The 18,486-nt window shown below is 42.1% G+C and overlaps 3 protein-coding genes across 6 annotated transcripts; 1 reads left to right on the top strand and 2 right to left on the bottom strand.

Moving 5' to 3' along the window:
* The first annotated feature begins 4,851 nt into the window (after positions 1-4,851).
* Positions 4,852-8,125, top strand: LOC136475079 (uncharacterized). Of its 3 annotated transcripts, none has more exons than XM_066472631.1 (6): positions 4,852-5,175; positions 5,881-6,129; positions 6,289-6,465; positions 6,562-6,668; positions 6,966-7,255; positions 7,388-8,125. In XM_066472631.1, exons 1-6 carry the CDS (start codon positions 5,026-5,028, stop codon positions 7,921-7,923), a joined length of 1,509 nt encoding a protein of 502 aa, XP_066328728.1. In that variant the 5' UTR covers positions 4,852-5,025; the 3' UTR covers positions 7,924-8,125. The 3 variants fall into 3 exon arrangements, with proteins under 3 accessions (XP_066328728.1, XP_066328730.1, XP_066328729.1); XM_066472633.1 differs by having other exon boundaries at positions 5,881-6,045; XM_066472632.1 differs by having other exon boundaries at positions 4,852-5,163.
* A 200-nt stretch (positions 8,126-8,325) lies between these two features.
* On the bottom strand, positions 8,326-11,339 carry LOC136475081 (protein HEADING DATE REPRESSOR 1-like). The gene is made up of 4 exons (XM_066472634.1): positions 11,132-11,339; positions 10,932-11,010; positions 9,043-9,389; positions 8,326-8,801 (listed from the first exon to the last, which is right to left on the bottom strand). Exons 2-4 carry the CDS (start codon positions 10,987-10,989, stop codon positions 8,583-8,585), a joined length of 624 nt encoding a protein of 207 aa, XP_066328731.1. The 5' UTR covers positions 10,990-11,010; positions 11,132-11,339; the 3' UTR covers positions 8,326-8,582.
* A 2,252-nt stretch (positions 11,340-13,591) lies between these two features.
* LOC136475082 (uncharacterized) lies at positions 13,592-16,959 on the bottom strand. 2 transcript variants are annotated; one of them, XM_066472635.1, is made up of 4 exons: positions 16,698-16,959; positions 14,989-15,396; positions 14,251-14,907; positions 13,592-14,147 (listed from the first exon to the last, which is right to left on the bottom strand). In XM_066472635.1, exons 1-4 carry the CDS (start codon positions 16,768-16,770, stop codon positions 13,909-13,911), a joined length of 1,377 nt encoding a protein of 458 aa, XP_066328732.1. In that variant the 5' UTR covers positions 16,771-16,959; the 3' UTR covers positions 13,592-13,908. The 2 variants fall into 2 exon arrangements, with proteins under 2 accessions (XP_066328732.1, XP_066328733.1); XM_066472636.1 differs by lacking the exon at positions 16,698-16,959 and adding an exon at positions 15,858-16,691.
* Between the last annotated feature and the right edge of the window lie 1,527 nt (positions 16,960-18,486).

Raw genomic sequence — 18,486 nt, forward strand, 5'->3', positions numbered from 1 at the left:
GTTCAGAGAACACACAGTCGACATGGGTTTATGGGAAAGCCTATGATTTCTGGATGCTAAGAGCCTAGTTGAAAATCTGTTTCAAAACAGAGAGGTGTATTGTAGCTGTTAATCTAACGGTACTAACTATTATGACGAGGCATGCTCTATGCACTAATCTGTGATGGAATGGGGAGAAAGATAAAGTGAACTAAGTTTTAAGTCATAAGGTGAGATCAAGGGGGAGAATGTTAGATTGATCTCCACCCGACTTGGTCTAACGATCGAGTCGGACCCTAACTCGTTCCCTGATCAGGGGCGCCCAGCCGTACTCCTGGCTGGTGGGCCCACGTCGCACAACGCTATAAATAGGAGATGGGGGCTGGGGGGGCTCATGACATGAGGTTCGCTGCCACCCATAGAAGCCCACCTAAACCCTAATCCAATCCAGAGGGTAGCGCTGAAGGCGACGGGAAGCTCCACCGGTGTCGCCACTGGATCTCGTTGCCCCTGCTCTCGCTAGACACCGCGAGCCCAACATCTACACCCGCCGGACTCCACCAACACTCCACGCCACCGACGACATGGCTTCCACCTCCGCCAAGCCCGCCGATGGTCAGTACCCTTACCTCTCTCTCCCTCCCTCCCTCCCTCCCTCTCTCTCTCTAGTTTGTGCTCTAGGATGATCTACATGCTTATTTATCCCGAATTGAAAGAACACACCCACTAAATCTATGCCTAGACGATCTTAAGAGCCAACATGGGGTTGGTTTATAATTATATTATTGAGCTGAGTGGCTTTGTAATTGCAGTATCTCGTATACGATTGGCTTTTCTAAGATGTAGGGTTCGATAATATCCAACCATACAAGTGTTGTTCCCGGTAGGCTCATTTTCACAGAGTTTTGGTTAGCATTTTTTTGATGCACAGTCAGATATTCCTAGACATACCATCAACATAATCACAATTCACATCGTACACACCAAAATGTCAGCCGTCATCCACATCATCAGTCGCCGACTCAAGGCACCTCATCTTATTATATCCTACCCCCTCCATTTCAAATTATAAGACGTTTTGGCTTTTATATATTTATAGCTTTTGCTATGCACTTAGATATGCATTATGTCTAAATACATAGCAAAAGCAATGAATATAAAAAAAAGTCAAAACGTCTTATAATTTGGAACGGATGAAGTACTGTATGATATATCACCACCATGCCACAGCCCTCCACCATGGCTATTGGCTAAGCATCGTTCTTGTCCTAAATCTTATCGCCCTAGGTACAGTGATACTGGGATTAGTCAGTGAGGACATGTGCTTGCTTCCTAGTTTCTACATAATGACCTATGCTATGATCTGAATGGTAGGACCTGCTGTGGCGATTCTATGTATGGAGCTGGTGTCCCTTTTTAATTGCCGCCAGATTTCAGATATATTAGGTTGTTGTAGTGTTTGACTTAACTTTTTTTTTTGAAAGGAATTTGACTTAACTTTTTTTTGTAATTTGAGGAAGTGTTTGACTTAACTTGTAAGTATATCTCTGCTTGAAAGCATGCACACTTCCCGACCAGCAACTATATAGAACCGATGATGGTTTTGAAATTGGTTCATTTCACATTGTTTGGCTTGAAAGTTTTGTTAGGTTGTTTGCCGATGAATAAGAACAAGGAGAGAAAATAGGAACGAAGGAGGGCAAGTCAATAGCCTTGCCGCCACCTTACCCATCTCCGTCTAGGCTGATTCACCAGCAATAGATTTCAGGGGCGGCGAGAAACATACAAGATATAGAGGCTGTTTGAACCGGCCACAGATAACCACACCTAAAGTGCGGTGAGTTGTGACAGTGACGTGGTTTTTGGACGCCACACTCTGTGGGTTTTGTGATGTAAAAAGCTGTGGCAACCTCGGTTGAATCACCAACCAAACAAGCGTCAAGATTCTGGTGGCGAGTCACAGCTGTGGCGTGGCGGCCAATGGCCGTCAACCAAACACCCGCATAGTAGGTATTGTTTTTTGCGGATGGTTGAAATGTGGTTTCATGAGCAAGATCTTGTTTATTGTTGGTTCTGGATCTCAATATCCCATTGAGTTTTTAAAGGTTTTGATTTTTGAAGCCATCTTGGCCACCGATTCATGGAAGACAACATGGGTAACTATTTTGAGCCCGAATCAGAATACAGTCGAATGGATTATTGTTGATCTTCCTGCTTAAGATCTCAAGTTACCTGCACGTGCAAAAATATTTCAGTACTTTCGAAATATCTGTTCAAGTCTTACAAACGAGATTACCTATTTACCATCAAGCAGACAAGCACAACACTACCTATGACGCTGCCAAATCAGGACGAGGCACGTTACGTTAAAAAAAATCAGGATGAGGCACATCACTTTTGTGAGGGTGTTTTTCTATAAAAGACTAGGAAAGTGCGTTGCAACGGGGGAGAAAGACCTATCAAACATTTAACTTCTTCGCTTTATCTTATGCAGCGGCGCAATAACCAGGTGGAGATGGAATTAGAGAGGGAAACGGAAACAAAAATTAGACACGGATACAACACTAATGATTAGGTTGGACGAAAATTTAGATGTGTAAGAAATTTTGCCTCCTTAGTATTAGGTATAGATTGAATTAAAATACAACCTTGATACATTTTTTCTTTCATTGTAAAGAACAAAATATTTAATCGCAAAAGTATCATAACTTTAGTTTTCATATTATCCATGTGTTAGTAGAGTTAGATATCAAGTTACGTGACTTCTTTTAATAAAAGATCCATAAAAATATGCAACTTTAATATCTAGTTGTCGTGTCTAGGTTTCCACATGTCAGTACTGGCATATTTGGACAGCTCAGAGATTTGCACTGATACATGTAGACAGCTTGGAGAAACATTTGTTTTGATTAGATTGGACGTGAAACCACTCAAGATTTGAGTTTGCATATTGATTAGTTAGACCATGACTAATTCATGTTATAATAATAATTTGTTTCTAATTAAAACCAACATCTTGATAGAAATATTTTTTATATTAAGTAAAAGTTCAAACTTTCAAAGACCTATACGTATTATTATTTATCTTTTTCTTTACAAGATATGTGCCTGCGTTGCACCGGGGTCATAATTTTTTTTAACTGAACCCGAATAATAGGACGCGAACGTTTTAGCTCCGAGAACTTCGTATTGAACGCGAACACGTGAGCTCTGAGTGGAGGATGATTCGTATAATATCAGATGCGAATGTGTGAGTAGGGATCGAGACTTGATATTATCGGGTAGATGGCGACGTTACAATCTTCTTAAGTGTAAATATTCATTCAACTTTTATAAATTTTATTACCCGTACCTAAAATCACAGAAATATACTACTCTCACCAATTTAGTTGGTAAATTTTAAATCTGGTCGAGTATTTTTTTTTGCCGGAGATTTGGTGATTGTTTTTTTTTACTGGAGAGGAGAATTTTTAGGATTCATACAGAGCCCGGTCGTTTTTTATTTCCGTTCGGTCTGCCTGTGGATAGAGCCTTTACTTTATTATTATTATTTTTACCAAAAAGGAGATTTTTTAGATTCGTAAGGAGCCCCTTTGAGCCTTTTTAGGTGTATAGATAAATGTGAGGCCGGAGATAGTCCCCGATGTGAACTCTGCAGAATTGGCTTCGACACGGACTTTGTATTGTGATTTTGGATTTCAGACGTGGCGTGGAGGCGTGCGGACTTTGGATTTCTGGTGTGGAGGAACGGTGACCGAATAGTATACGATTTTTTGTATCACCCGATAAATGATTACTTTAGAGTTTTTTTTAGGCGTAGAGATTTATAAGGAAAAGCAGAGTTACTTTATCAAGGAAAAAAATAAGACATGGAAAGGGCATTACGGAAGGGACATCCCGGGGAGGCAGCACCTTCCTAGACCCCAACGTAGGGAGCCCAATCTACCGTGGGGAAAGAGGAAAAAGAAAGAGAGAAACCAACGGGAGATGGAACTGGAGAGGGAAACAGAAACAATATTAGACACGGATACAATACTAATGATTAGGTTGGACGAAAATTTAGATGTGTAATTTTTTTTGCCTGTTTAGTATTAGGTAGGTATAGATATAGATATATATTTTTAAAAAAAATTATTTCGTACTCCTAGGGAGTAGCTACTTCCCACGTATATATCTTTAGATTTAGGATGTATATGGCTTGATAAAGTGTATGTTGACGAAGTATATGGTCCTAGACGATCTATGATAGTATATACATCAAGTATGCAAGTATACATTGAGTATATGGTTATACTTATTTTGTATACTACTGGAGTAACTACTCCTGAGAGTAGAAAAAATGAACCCTAGATTTTTTTATTAAATCGTCAATAGCATTATATCAAGTCAATACAAAGCCTTAAAAACTACTTCCTCTATTCTAAATTACAAGACATTTTGGTTTTCTAGATACATTACTTTTATTATGCATCTAGACATAATGTATGTCTAAATTCATAGCAAAAATCATGTATCTAGAAAATTCAACCGTCTTATAATTTGGAATAAAGGGAGTATATGTATATTCGACCTCAGCCCAACAAAAATAGACAAAAAAATAAATAGACAACCGATGTATTCTGGTGAATAACAATTTATTATAAACTAAATTGGCAACCCATATGACTAGGAACAAATATCCTATATGGCAGAATAAAATCTTTCTATATACCGCTGTTATATATATATATATGGATAAAGGACTATATGATGGTTTTCTGTGTATAAGGTAGGTATCAAATCGTGAAAATATGCTTATCACATTTTTTTTTGATAAAAAGCATGCGTGTTCCAGGCTTTCGGCCGCACCGCCGGGGCCGGATCTGACTCGGTAACCAGCAACCAACCGCGATACTCCGCAGGTCCGGGAATCGCACTTCCAGCCAGCCGAACCCAGCCCGCCTGCCGACCGAACCAAAACCTTCCCCCGCCGCATCTCTCGCCTTCGCGCCTCCTGGACGTGATCTCGCGCGCCTGGCAGATTAGCCCATCATCATCGAGGTGCCAATGGTGCAGCTTCCGAGCTTCGGGAAGCGGCGCGTCGAGCCGGCCACGGCGGCGACCGTCAAGGTGGAGATGGAGGTTTTCGGCTGCGGCGGTGCTCCGCACAAACGCGTCAAATCACTGCCGCCGCCGCCGCCTCAGGCACGTAGATCGGTAAATTGGGCCTTTTTTTTTCCTCGCGTGGCTTTGGTTCTTCCGTTTACGACGGCGCGCGTTGAGATTGAAGGCTACAGTATGCTTTCGATTCTGCACTTCCCCGTGTCGCGCGGATCATATACTCGTGCGAGACAGAAGGTGGCGTGGTGAAGTCTGAACGGCCTCATTGCCACTCTCGTGCTAAAAATCTGCTGAAGTTGTGCCACGTTGTTGTGTTTGGTTCGATGCTGCATTGGCATTATTCAGTTCATGATACATCGACTCGCTGACACGAAATTAAATGAGATCTCAAGTTAAATTCTGTTTGAGCCTTTCATGTGGATATATGGTTTGACTACTTGAAATCTTGACCGTTGCTTACTTGCTTAGTCTTTGTCCTGCTTCTAGAGTGGAAGTCTAGAAAACATAAAGGTTCCTTGTAAAAATCAGAGAATGTATTCTTGGCGTGATAAATTTGTCCAGGACTGTCAGGTCCTTTTAGTTTGTTCAAATCTACAGCACATGATTTAACTTTTCAGGACAGATGCCTGCCTTTGCCATTCATGTCTGCTATTGGTTCTTGAGAGTTCTAAGGTGTTTGCAAAAACACCTCATAGATTATATATTCTGTTCAAGTATTATTGGTTTGTTCAATTAGTATCCAAACTACAACTGTACAAGGCCCTTTAATTCGTTCTCTGATTCCAACATAACCTGTTGCAGGACCTGTCCTGTGATGTGCTTGATGAACCTAGCCCATTGGGTCTGCGACTAAGAAAAAGTCCATCTCTGCTGGACCTTATTCAGATGAAGCTTTCTCAGGCAAAATCTGCCAGCGAACAGTTTGACGCGCACAACAATGTTTCTGATACACCCATGAAGAAAGAGGTTAGATCTGGGGTTCCTGCAGCTAGGGAACGACTGAAAGCTTCAAATTTTCCTGCAAATGTTTTGAGAATTGGTAGTTGGGAGGTAACAAAATTCCAGTTTCCTCTTTTTCTAAGACCATGTGGATTTCCATTTTGTTATTGTACTATATGACACTAGAGGAGTGCATATTTGAGCAACTATTTTGCAGCTTTTCCGAACAACCCACCCTGTTACCCTAACACTAATAATATTTCTGAGCAGTACATTTCACACTATGAAGGTGACTTGGTCGCAAAGTGCTACTTTGCAAAGCATAAGCTTGTTTGGGAGGTCCTACATGATGGTCTCAAGAGTAAGATAGAAATTCAGTGGTCAGATATTATTGCTTTGAAGGCAACCTGCCCAGATAATGAACAAGAAGGGATCTTAAATCTAGTGGTAAGTTCCTGAGAGTCTGAGAATGACATATTTTGTTGTAGTCCTTTGCATCTCATCATCAGTTCTTTTAACAACATCCCGTTTTCTTTTGTGAAGTTGGCTCGCCCACCCCTTTTCTTCAAAGAGACTGATCCTCAGCCAAGGAAACATACACTATGGCAGGCTGCATCAGATTTTACTGATGGACAGGCAAGCTTCAACAGGTGAAGAACCAGTGCAAAATGCATTTTCCATGTTGCAAGGCAATGTTCTACATAAAGAAATGTTTTTAGTGGGGAGTTGTGACCTATGCTGCTACTCTGTTTTGTAAACATGTTTAACTTTTTATGTGCATATTGTTTTAGTTACTCAGCTAATAGATTAGCTTCCTATTTAGATTTGCTTGTTTTGATTTTCATGAATGTTTTTGGTAACTTACCTTCTATTACATGTTGATTTATATACTATTATTTTTGTTGCCTGCCTAAGGAACTACATACTAAAAAGGATTATGCGTGCAGGAGACATACCTTGCAGTGCCCCTCAAGTTTGTTAAGCAAGAATTTTGAAAAGCTCATTCAATGTGATCAACGTCTACATGAATTGAGCCAGCAGCCAGATGCCATATTGCAAACTCCAAGTTTTGAACCTAAGCGATCTATTTTTGAAAATCCAAATGAATCAAAAGACTGCTTTGATCTCAATGGCTTGAAGTATGAACATGAAGCTACTTTGCCCAAGTTCACTGATCCCGTCTCAACATGTGTCTTTTCATCACTCTCCAAGAATGTTGGACAACCAATAAACATAGGTAATCAATTCTAGCCACACAATTTAGTATAGACTGCAAGGCTTCTTTTTTTTTTTTTTTTTTTTAAATGACTGCAAGGCTTCTATATGGGATGTTTTGATATAACCATGTCTAATGCCAAGGTGTTTACAGGATTTGGTGCTGGAGATTTTGAGGGCACTGTTTCTGAGGAACCAAAGAATTGCAATCAGTGGAATCAATTCAAAGTGCCTGGATTGAAGGCATCCATATCTGTGGAAGGTTTGGTTAACCATCTAGGTGACTGCAAAGCTGATCAAAGGAGTGTAGGTGATCCTCCTTTGACCATTAATGATGGAAAAACCAAAGAAGTGTTGGAAGATCTTGTTCAATACCTTTTCAGTGATACACAGAGTCTGCCAGCCTCGGATGATAAATATTTGATGGCAAGGGTTGACTCCCTTTACTCTTTGCTTGAGAAAGACACGGTGCCAGCCACCATGCGCAAGCCTGAATGCAGTGATGACATAGGCATAAACCAAGTGGATTCTGATGGTTTTGAGGAGGAGCTCAACTCATCACTTGCAGGAGCCAAAGAACCGCTCACCATTTCCAGAAATGATTCTTTCGGGGAGCTGCTGCTAAACCTTCCCCCAGTAGCTTCTATTCCACAGTTCTTGTTCAACATAGCAGAAAATTCTGATAAATAAATCGTGCAATCAACTCTTTACTCCTAGAACTAAAGCAGCAGCTGTACAAATTGTGAATATGAGCAATAAATCAGCCACGCCAGAATTCTGTTTTACTTCTTCCCTGTAAATAATTCAGCAGATTGGTGCAGCAAAAATGTCTGTTCACCGAGAAACGCCACATGCAACGTTGGAACTACATTTTGTTTACATTTTGATGGCATTTTCCTTTTAAATGGTACTCTCTCCCTTGTTAGATATCATTTTTTTTTTGTTTCTCATCATACTCAGCTTGTGTTACTTGCATATATGACTATACGAGGGATATGCCCCTCAAGTATACTAATCTTATCAGGCATGCGAGTAGTATATATGACATAGTTGTGACTTTTGCTATGTGGAATGTTGGAGAAGACATTGCAATTTGCATAGCAAGGAATTTCATATAACATGTACATACACTTCGATTCAAATATAATATGTTCTAGTTTCTCACATACATTTGAAGCCTAGAAAGGAGTTGGTGCAACAGACATGCACCCTTTATCTACAGAAAACAAGCCATGTAATGCAATATGATAAATGAAATTCTACACAGCATATATCTCTTGGATACTCTGAAACTGGTACCTAGAGATGTATGATTTGATACTGATGGAAAATGGATAGTAATGTAATGCTTAATCAAAGGAATCGGGCTGCGGAGCTTCTCCGTCCTCTTCAAAACCCTCATTTTCGTCCAGCATGTTCATCAGCATGGTCACCTGCTCATGAAGCATAGAATTTTCCTTCTCAATCTCTGCCCGCTTCTTGCGCTCATCGGCAAGCTGCTTCTGTAGAAGCTCCAGCACACGGGAGTCTTCCTCTAACTGCTCGTTCAGTCCATTGATCTCACGGTCCTGCCACACAGTTTCCACAGTAATAACATTTGTCAGTCTTTGATGCACATTCAGCAACAAAATTGCCTACAGTTTACCTTAGGCGGCACACAAGCATGATACTCTTATCGCAGATAAAAGCAGAAGCTAACATTTCAGGATTTTCAGTTTGATCATCGATGCATTTACTAGAAAAATAGCATTGCATGCCGCATGATATCATGCAGGTATGTAGAATCAGACCACTAGAAAGATTATAAACCTTTCTGTTCATTTCTTGGATTGCAATCCTCCTCATGCTCTCCACAACATCTACATTGACGAGCTTGCGTTTCTTGCCCACCAGCCATCCCTTTGGATATGATGCGGGCTCAAAGTCCGGTGGTGGAAGCAGTATTTCAGCACTGCGCTTGCCGTTGATCGGCTCGAGAGGCTCAAAGAGAGCCTTCCGCTTCTCAGATAAGTTAGCTTTTGGGTTTGGTTGTACATCCTCAGCTGTAGCTGTTGTATCTGTTGCATCGTCGGTCTTCATGGGTTCCTCTTGAGCCTGCTCATTAGTTTCTTCGCTAGCATCTTTGTCAGGTTCTTGTTGCAAGCTCCGGCCATTGGCTGGAACATACATATTGTTAGTCAGATCAAGAGCCAGTGCACTTCCCCAGTTAAAATCTAATGCACACATGACCATTGGCTCTACAATATGATCAGATGGAAGTTCATTCACTTTGACAACCAATAAGTTAGTGAGTTGTGAGGATGCATTTGGCTGTCATGTGAACAGCTTATGGAGAGGCCAAGGGATGCTTTTATTCAGTTCTTAGTGAGATTTTTATAGCCCTTGCTTTCATTTTTTTTGTGGGATTTCTTTAATTCTTTACATCCCTTCAGTGTCTTGCAAGTATGCTATATGTATATGTACCATCCTTCACATAGAAGCAAAGTAACAAGGGACCGAAATAACACACTGTATTCAACATAAAGATCTATTCATGAACAATGCGGCAAGCTCTGAAAAGAAGACTAAGACATCGTTTTTATGTCTGTCAGAGAGTAATTTCCAAGGCAGATTTATTTTAATCTGTCAGCGTCACATATTGGTCAGTATCAACTAGATGTAGCATCAGATTGACCTGATTAGCATTCCACGAGGCTACATAATCTGACCCACATGAGACACGACCATACTGCCGTCTGGACATATGCTACAAAATACTCATATACGACTAGATTGTAGTTTATCTGTTTGTTCCATACTTGACCATGCCTAGACGGCTACTCGGTTAGAATTGTTCATACTTGTCTGCTGCCATACCTAGAAACTCTAGGACGCTACACCGATCGCATACTACTAGTCTTTGGCCTTGTCTTCACCGCGGCAAAGAGGGGGAAATAATTGAAAGGCAGAAACAGACAAAGAAAACACACAGAAATCTAATCCCACGGTAGCAAAATCAGAAATTACTCTTGCTGCAAAGGGTGTCTAGGAATATGATTTCTGGCTGCAAGCATATTCCTGAGACCACTATTACTAAGCACCACACTGGCAGCTGCAGGCCTGGGATCTTACATCTTAGCGGTGAAGACAAGCAAAGACTGAGACGTCTGCTCTACCTGTAGCTGACAAGGGATTGAAGTGACCAGCTACGCTCACGTGAACCACCAAATGGGCGGTTAGTTATCAACAGCAGTTAAGTAGCACGGGTGCGTGATTAACGTGCTATGTTAATTGTTAACTAGTACTGGCCTGCCGGTACGTCACGCCAGTGAGCTGGCTATCATTCATCCCCACACGAAATATCTCACCGGCACATTCCCGGGCATCAGTACCAAAACTTGTATGAACAAAAAGGAAAATGTTCTGGTCGAGAAAAAAAAGAAACCGGTGCTTGTGGAGGGAAACAAAGTAGCTGAGATTAATAGTGTTGGTGTGAATCTAATTATGTTGCTGTATGAACTGTATGTCTGTATTACTTTCTTTTGGGCAGAATTACAGAGAAATTTGCAGAGAACTGAGCTGAAATTAGCCATTTTTCAAGAACAGAGAAATAGATAAGGAGGGGTAAGTCACGAGAAGACGATTCTTGGGGGCAAAAAAAAAGCACTTGAAATCAGCAAGATTTTGTATGCAGGAACAGGAATTGAGACAGCAGGCACCTGATCTCCTTGACTTCCAGAAAATCCTGGGGGGGTCAGCCGGAACGGGCTCCTCCATGCCTGGCTGCTCCCTCGCTCCCTGCAGCAGCAGCACAAAACAAAGTGCACCCATCAGCTTTCAGCCGCTAAATCTCTGCTTCTTCCGCCTCGAATTCCTCCTCGCTTCCAGGCCTCAGCAACCATGTCAATCAAAATCTCACCTCGGCTTCTTGGCTCCAGGCTAGCTGGGCTTCCTTTCTCCTGGACCTGGTTGCCGCGCCGCGCGGTCTACTCTCTTCTCCCCGCCCTCTCGCTCGCTCGCTCGCTGTGCCTTGTTGGCTGCGTTATCTTGTGGCTCTGGGCTGACGGATGGATGTGTGCTGTTTGGAGTGCGAGAGGGGGCGGTCGCCTTGGAAGACACTCCCGTTTCTTGGCGGAAAAAGTTACTTAACCCCCACCTTTTATACTCGGTTTTTTTTTTCTACTTCATCCATAACTATAAAACCATCTATTTTACTCCTAAACTTTTTAAAACCGTCTATTTTACCCCTCGATAGGTTTTTTTGACAGCAGTTTCGCTACAGTAGCAGCGGGTTTGCTACAGTAACAATGAGTTTGCTGCAGTGCCGGCGTATTTGAATTTTTTTTAATTTATTTTCGATGAATTTTTTAAAAAATCATAGTAAATTATAGAAAAATCATAAAATGAAAAATCTAATTTTATTGGACTCCACATGAGTAGATCTACACAGTGAGTATATAATACAGTATGCTTTAGTATAAATTTTTTTTGTAGCTTTAGATTAATTGGAAAATCCAATTTTGTCTGTAATTAATTAAAAATTATTATAACTAAGTTATTCATAGTCCAATGAGTACGAAATTTTTACTATAGTTCAAGCATACAATAATTAGCGTACCATAAAAATTTCACCACAATTGGACCATAGAAGCTGCAGCTATGAATTATTCCAATTAATTATAGACAAAATTAGATTTTCCAATTAATCTAAGGCTACAGTAAAAATTTTGTACTAAAGCATACCGTATTATATATTCACTATATAAATCTACTCACGTGGAGTCCAACAAAATTAGATTTTTCATTTTATGATTTACTATGATTTTAAAAAAAAATCACTGAAAATAAAAAAAAAATTAAAACCACCGGCGTTGTAGCAACCCCACCGTTACGGTAGCAAACCCGCTGTTACTGTAGCAAAACCGATGTCAAAAACCGCCCAGGGGTAAAATAGACGGTTTTAGAAAGTTCAGGGAGTAAAACAAACGATTTTATAGTTGGGAGTGAAGTAGACCAAATATGAAAGGTGGGGGAATAAGTACACTTCTTCCTTTCCGTGTCGTCCTGGTCGTCGTTGGCTTGGTTTTTGCTTCTGAGGGACGTAACGATGGCGGAAACGGCGTACTTCTCCCGTCGGTTAACGGATCGGGGGCGGGGTTCTCCCGTAGCCATGTTCGCGGAGACGCGGATCCTCTGTGGCCAGCTGCCACACACGCCAGTATTGTTGCCCACATCAGAACCGGTCAGTCAGTCAGTGCTAAGCTCCATTTGTCAGGTTAATTTACAAACTTTGTTTGGCAGCAGACTCGTTGAAATAACCTTCATTTGAAATATTATTGTTGAACCTATTGCAATGGCTTAAGACAGCAACGCAAAATCGGCCCCAGATTAATGGCCTGTTTGGATTCTCTGTCTAAAATTTAGTAGCTAAAGTTGATGACTAAAATTTCAGACCATTCACTGGTCTAAAGCTTTTGTGAGGTGTTTTAGACCATGGAAATCCAAACAGAGACTAATTAAACGCCAAGAAAAAAGGAACAAAAGCCTAATTAAACGCCAAAAAAAGAAAGGAACAATCGACTACCAAAATATCACTGTATACAGCTAGAAATTAGAGGCAGTCCCGCAGCACGCCAACCACAGCCTTCGGGCTTCGTCCGCCCATTTTTATTTTTTTAAGGTCCTGTTTAGTTCGTCTCCGTAAAATTTAGTCCCTATTTTATCGGATATTTGACATATCATAAGTATTAAATATAGACTAAAAAATAATTAATTACATAGATTACGACTAATTTGTAAGATAAATTTTTTAAACCTAATTAGTTCCTGATTTGATAATATAGTGATGCAGTAAAGCCACAGTAAACATGTGCCAATGCTGAATTAATTATGCTTAATAAATTCGTCTCACGGGGTACTGAGAACTTCTGTAATTTATTTTATTATTACTATCCGAACACTCTCATATGACCCCCAACGTGACACCCTAAACTTTAGCCCCAGGATTTAAACACCACCATTTATGTTGCACGGGCACAGTGCCACCTGCATTTGCATGCAGCGCATGAATGCGAAAGCAGCCAGAGATCATGTGAACACCATGTACTCGGCCTCAGCCCTCAGCCCCTCAGGTACAACGCTTTTCCTTCAATGATGATGATTAGGCATTGACATCAACAGCTGGGCGACTAATCGCAAACCTGAGCCCAATAGCTAACTGCAGGCTGCGCCTGTTCTATTTCCTATGCACAGGCCAGGTTTATAGCAGGCTAGCGGCACAAGCCCAGGCCACACTTTCAGCCCAGATGTCCACCAGCTGGTACAACCAACTAATCAACCGCAAGTGCGGTCGCAACTCAGAAAGCCACAAGTCACAACAAATCACCAGCCAACCAGCGCAGATTGCATCAGTTATTCAAAATGGCACTGTCCATTGACTGCAGATTTTAACTATGACGACAACAGGAGAAGAAATATATCAGGCAAGTTCCATGATTCAGCTCCCTATTGAACTCCAATGGTAGCTACTTACACCATCTAAAGGCCCACAGAACTGGGGCATTCAGACTTTTGATCTGCACCGTTATACCAACAGAAACTTCTATCAATGCAGATGATACTCACCCTCTCTATATGCAATATAAGAGGAAATTCTATCCTATAAAATCAAGCTAAACTGGTGTTTCTGGTTAGTGATCAGTGCGCTGCCCCAGGCTCCAGGCAGGCAAGACACTCGGCGGGCTCAGCGAGTCCGTAAACCGATTCAATGCACCTGCTGTGGAACACATGGTGGCATGCCAGAACCGCAACGACTGGAGGAGCATTGGCATCACGGCCAGCATCCCCTTGTGGCCAGAAAGCAATATCAAGCTTGCAGAGCTGGCACCTTGTTCCCAGCGGCTCAACCGGTGGCGGGTCATCATTCTCAAACAGAGCTGAAATTGCAATGGGGCAGTTACGAAGAGGCCAAGAGACAGGAAATCACCAACTTAACAGAAAACAAGATTGAAAAACATACTCCAATTGGTAGAACTTTACCTGGCCCTTTTATGTAGAGCTGCTGTTCCTGCCGCTGCTGCTGTGAACTACCCAATTTAAATTGCTGAAGCAGCTGCTCTTGCTGCTTGATTAAAAGCGCCCTTGTGTAAGCAGGATTTGAGAGAGGATTGGAACTGTCCTTCATGTTTCCGATTTCTAACTTTGGTGTAATCAAGGAAGCAGTCGCACCAGCCAACCCACTGGCCTGGTTAGCCATTATTGGTACATAGGAAGGCTTCTTATTGTAATCATTTTGAAGGATCGGACATGGTAATGTAGAAACTGTAGCAGCCAACTGATTGACTTTACTTGTTTCATGGATATGCATGGTGACCCTGGAGTTCTTTGCAGTGTCAGGTTGCAATTGCTGTGCAAGTGATGGGACAGCTGCATTATCTGACTGACTGATCTCATTTGTACTAGCAGAAATCACTTCTGCTGGAGCATTAGCAAAGCTTTTCCCAGTTTCAATTTGAGATTTCCCTGTGGGTGGTAGAGCAGCTCCCTTAACACCCAGGATTCTGATAGTTGATTTCCTTATTGAAGGTGCATCTGAAAGGCCTTTGCATATTTGTAGCTTCTTTGTGGGAGATGGCATGACAGCTCCATCTGACTGATCGCCCAGGCTCACAATTTCTTCATCTCTGTACTTCTTGCCTGGAATAAGATAAAGTTATCAAGGGTTAGGATTCAGAACATGACTAGTAAAATTATGTTGATATAGCATCAAGTAAGCACCACTGGCAACATTTGAGTTAGCTTTTGAAGCTGAATGGTTGATTGAATCTTTGACAGCTCGGGAAGAAGCAACTCTGGAACGCTTAGCAGTAGGGTTGATTGTAAGGCTTGCACATTTCCTCTCTTCATTCAGAGCAAAAGGTTGAGTAAGAGGCTTCCAACCAGATGAAGTCACTTTTAGAGGGGTCCGGGCATGAGTGGCAGTTGATCGTGAAGCAGCTAACTGAGTGCTAAAAGAAGCATCTGAAGTACTTCTTCTTGTGCTTGTGCTAGCAGACCCTCCTGCCTTGAAACCAGGTGAAGCCACGATAGGATCAGACCCACGGGTCATAGAACGAGTAACAGGGCGAAACAACTGATACGCAGGTGCACTGTAAGATGGGCCAGAGTGTCCAGCATTTCTGCTCACTGAAAATGCAAAGCAAAGTAGTAAAAAAAACAAGTGAGTACAAGATTAAGCAGAAAGCATTCTTTGGGGGGTGTAGTGCTAGCTAATATTTACTTCATGAACAGAAGTGTGAGACTGTGAGGCATTACTAAAATCATGCAGAATGGACCTATAGCAAGAGACTACACTAAATATCAATTCAGTCAACACGCAGTATGATGCAGATTGCCAATACAGGGAACATAGAACAGAAGAAATAAATGTACAACTCCATCTTGTGACATTTGTTAAATGAATCAACAGTCCAGCAGCTAAGTATCTTTCAGGAGTAACATCCAAGCACACACGGAAGGTGCGTTTCTATAAACTATACCACATAACCAACTTAGAATATTTAATGGAATTGTCGCACCGTTACATATTGGGGATATGTGGATATGCCAAATAAAGAAAATCAGCAAATGTAAGTTCAATATCAGACCAGATAACTTGATGGGGGCTCCAGTCTCCGTATGAGGCCAAATATCTGGACTAACATTACGTCAGGCCAAGCAATCCTATCCGAAACAAATCAACCGTTTAAAGCACCAATGCGTTTCTTCATCTGCGCACTTGGATTTAGTAGAAAATGGAAAGCAAGAAGGACCTAATAATACCTAACAATACTAGACAAGACCAACCAATCAAGTGGGGAAACAGTTCAATAATAACTTATAAATGATCCTACAACCATTAAACATTCCCACAGTACAAATCACATCCAACTGCAAAGGCACAAATCGGTATTCATGGATTTTCAAAAGAAAGAATTAACCATCTAAATGGGAAGTTCTTTTCTGTTGCGTTCCTCAATCCCAAGGTAGTCCAATTCAGGAAACCCTCGCCCAGCTTTGCAGAACCCCGGTGCAAAACAGAGCCTCTGGTGTTACCCCAAGCAAGAACACAAACCCCCTATCATCAAGAGAGGTGTGCCAAAATTCGGGGGGCTAAAACAGCTCTCAGCTGTGCGTTCCAGGGTAACAATTTCCACGCGTACTCTCACAGCCAGATCCAGGCAACATGTGGATTCGATCAAGGGTCTCATCGACGATCCGTACACCACACGCGCAACTAGGCACGCCGAGCCAGGGCCGCATCCCCCACGAAACCCCAAACCCAGGCCAAGCCGCCACCGTTTCATGACCAAGGACATCGCATTGCGCCGAAAAACGGAATCGCCCGCCCGGAACCCTAGGAATTCGCCTGAAGACGATATGAAGCAGCACCCCCGCTAAGAACACCCGAAAACCCCCCCACGGGACGGACGGGGCCGCTCCCTTACCGTTCCTGGAGGATGCGGCGGCGGCGGCCGAGGCGACTGCCGGGGGATTCGAGACCCCTGAGGCGCGCGGCATTGGATTGACGAATCGGTGGGGCAATCGCGGAGAGGATCGAGGAGAAAGCCCTAAGATTTTTTTTCTCTCTTTTCCCCCTTCTCTCTCGCGAAGGGGAGAGAGGAGGCGTCTTTTCCTCTCGCGCGGCTCGCGCACTAATCTCGCAGGGAGGAAGCGGAAGGGGAGAAGCCGGGGGCTGGCAGGAGGTACCGGGTTATATAGGCTTCGGCATGAGGCGTGCGCGCCGGGCCCACGGCTCAGGTGCCGATGGGTCCGCGAGCTCTTGCGCTGGGGCGGGGGCGGTGTAGGGCCCACGTGGAGGTGAAACGGGGACAGGACAGGGTGGTGTGGTTCCTGTGTGGCTGTGTCCATTCGTTCGAGCCCAAACCTCTTTTTCTCGACAGAATTTTCATCCTAACAAAAGAATCTGTGTGTAGGTGACTTAGCACGTACGATAATACTGGCACTGTTCGTTTCTCTTTTAACTCGTCTTTTTTAATTTATTTTTTTAACCAAAATAGTGTTTTTCTCTCGCAACAAATGTTTTTCACCACTGAGAACTAGCACGAATCCCGGGCGTTGCCGCGGGACGCAACACGTGAAGTTGATCTCTGTGGGTATTTTTTTTGGCATCGTTGTAAGCCTTGTCAATATAGTCAGAATCCGAAGGCGCTGTAGGTGGATCTCTGTGGGTATCTTTGCTGCCATTTGACCAAACGACAGGACAACTAATCATTTCCTGGTGTTTTCCATGAGGCCATCAATATCAGTTTGAACCTGCACACATTTGGGAACTGGAAACTGAGAAATTAACCTTAGGAATTGGGAGCATAAATGTTAAGTCTACAAAGCAAATGCCTTAATAGGGAAATGATCCCCAAGCAGGAATAGGCTGCAAAGGTGATTGCAAAAAACGAAAGGGAAGGAAATTCACCTAAAAAGTTAACTGTCAATGTGAGCAAACATATATGAAAGGAAAATATGATCAGGTAGTCCAAGCTGGGTTACCAATGAAGCAGCCCCAAATTGAAAAAAGGTCTGCTAGGCTGTCTCAAGTGGTAGCCTTATTAAATCTTAAGAAGCATGAAGTATGCACTGGAAAACAAATATCTCTTTTATATGAGAGTCAGATGATAGAAGGATCTTGGCAGCTGATATCATTCTTAGAGAGAAAGAGTGCAGAATTATCTGAGCTAGTGACACTGGGAAACTGATTTCAGGATTGTGAAATTTTGGAGAATGAACTAAAACACTTTTGAAGATGTCTGCTAATGGGTCACCTCAAAATGAACATTGTATGGAGTGGTATTAAATAGCAGTGTAAAGTAGCTTTGATTTATTTAGTAAACTTGAAATCTGACTGGTGGACAGGTTTCCGGTTGATAATAACCGATAAACCTGTTTATTATGAGCAAAGTAATGAGTTGAGTCCTAAAAGTATGGTTGAAAGCAAAGGCAAGTTGCTTATGTTTTAAAAGGCGTACATGATGGTTTCGATGTGCATATGTAAAATAACTCATGGAAGAAGTATAACATTCAATTTTTTTACACAGGATTCATGCGAAATGAGATTGAACATCATCTGTAACATCATATATAAATTTATGGAGAACGGCGGTCAGGCAAATGCAATGAATTGGAAAGAAATTAGGAAGTAGTGTCAAACATAGTTTGGGGAGGGATATTTAGAGAATCCCAATATGTGATCAAGAAAAACAACACTGGGCAATAAGAATG

The sequence above is a fragment of the Miscanthus floridulus genome, chromosome 8, assembly GCF_019320115.1.
Source record: "Miscanthus floridulus cultivar M001 chromosome 8, ASM1932011v1, whole genome shotgun sequence".
Classification (NCBI taxonomy): Eukaryota; Viridiplantae; Streptophyta; class Magnoliopsida; order Poales; family Poaceae; genus Miscanthus; species Miscanthus floridulus.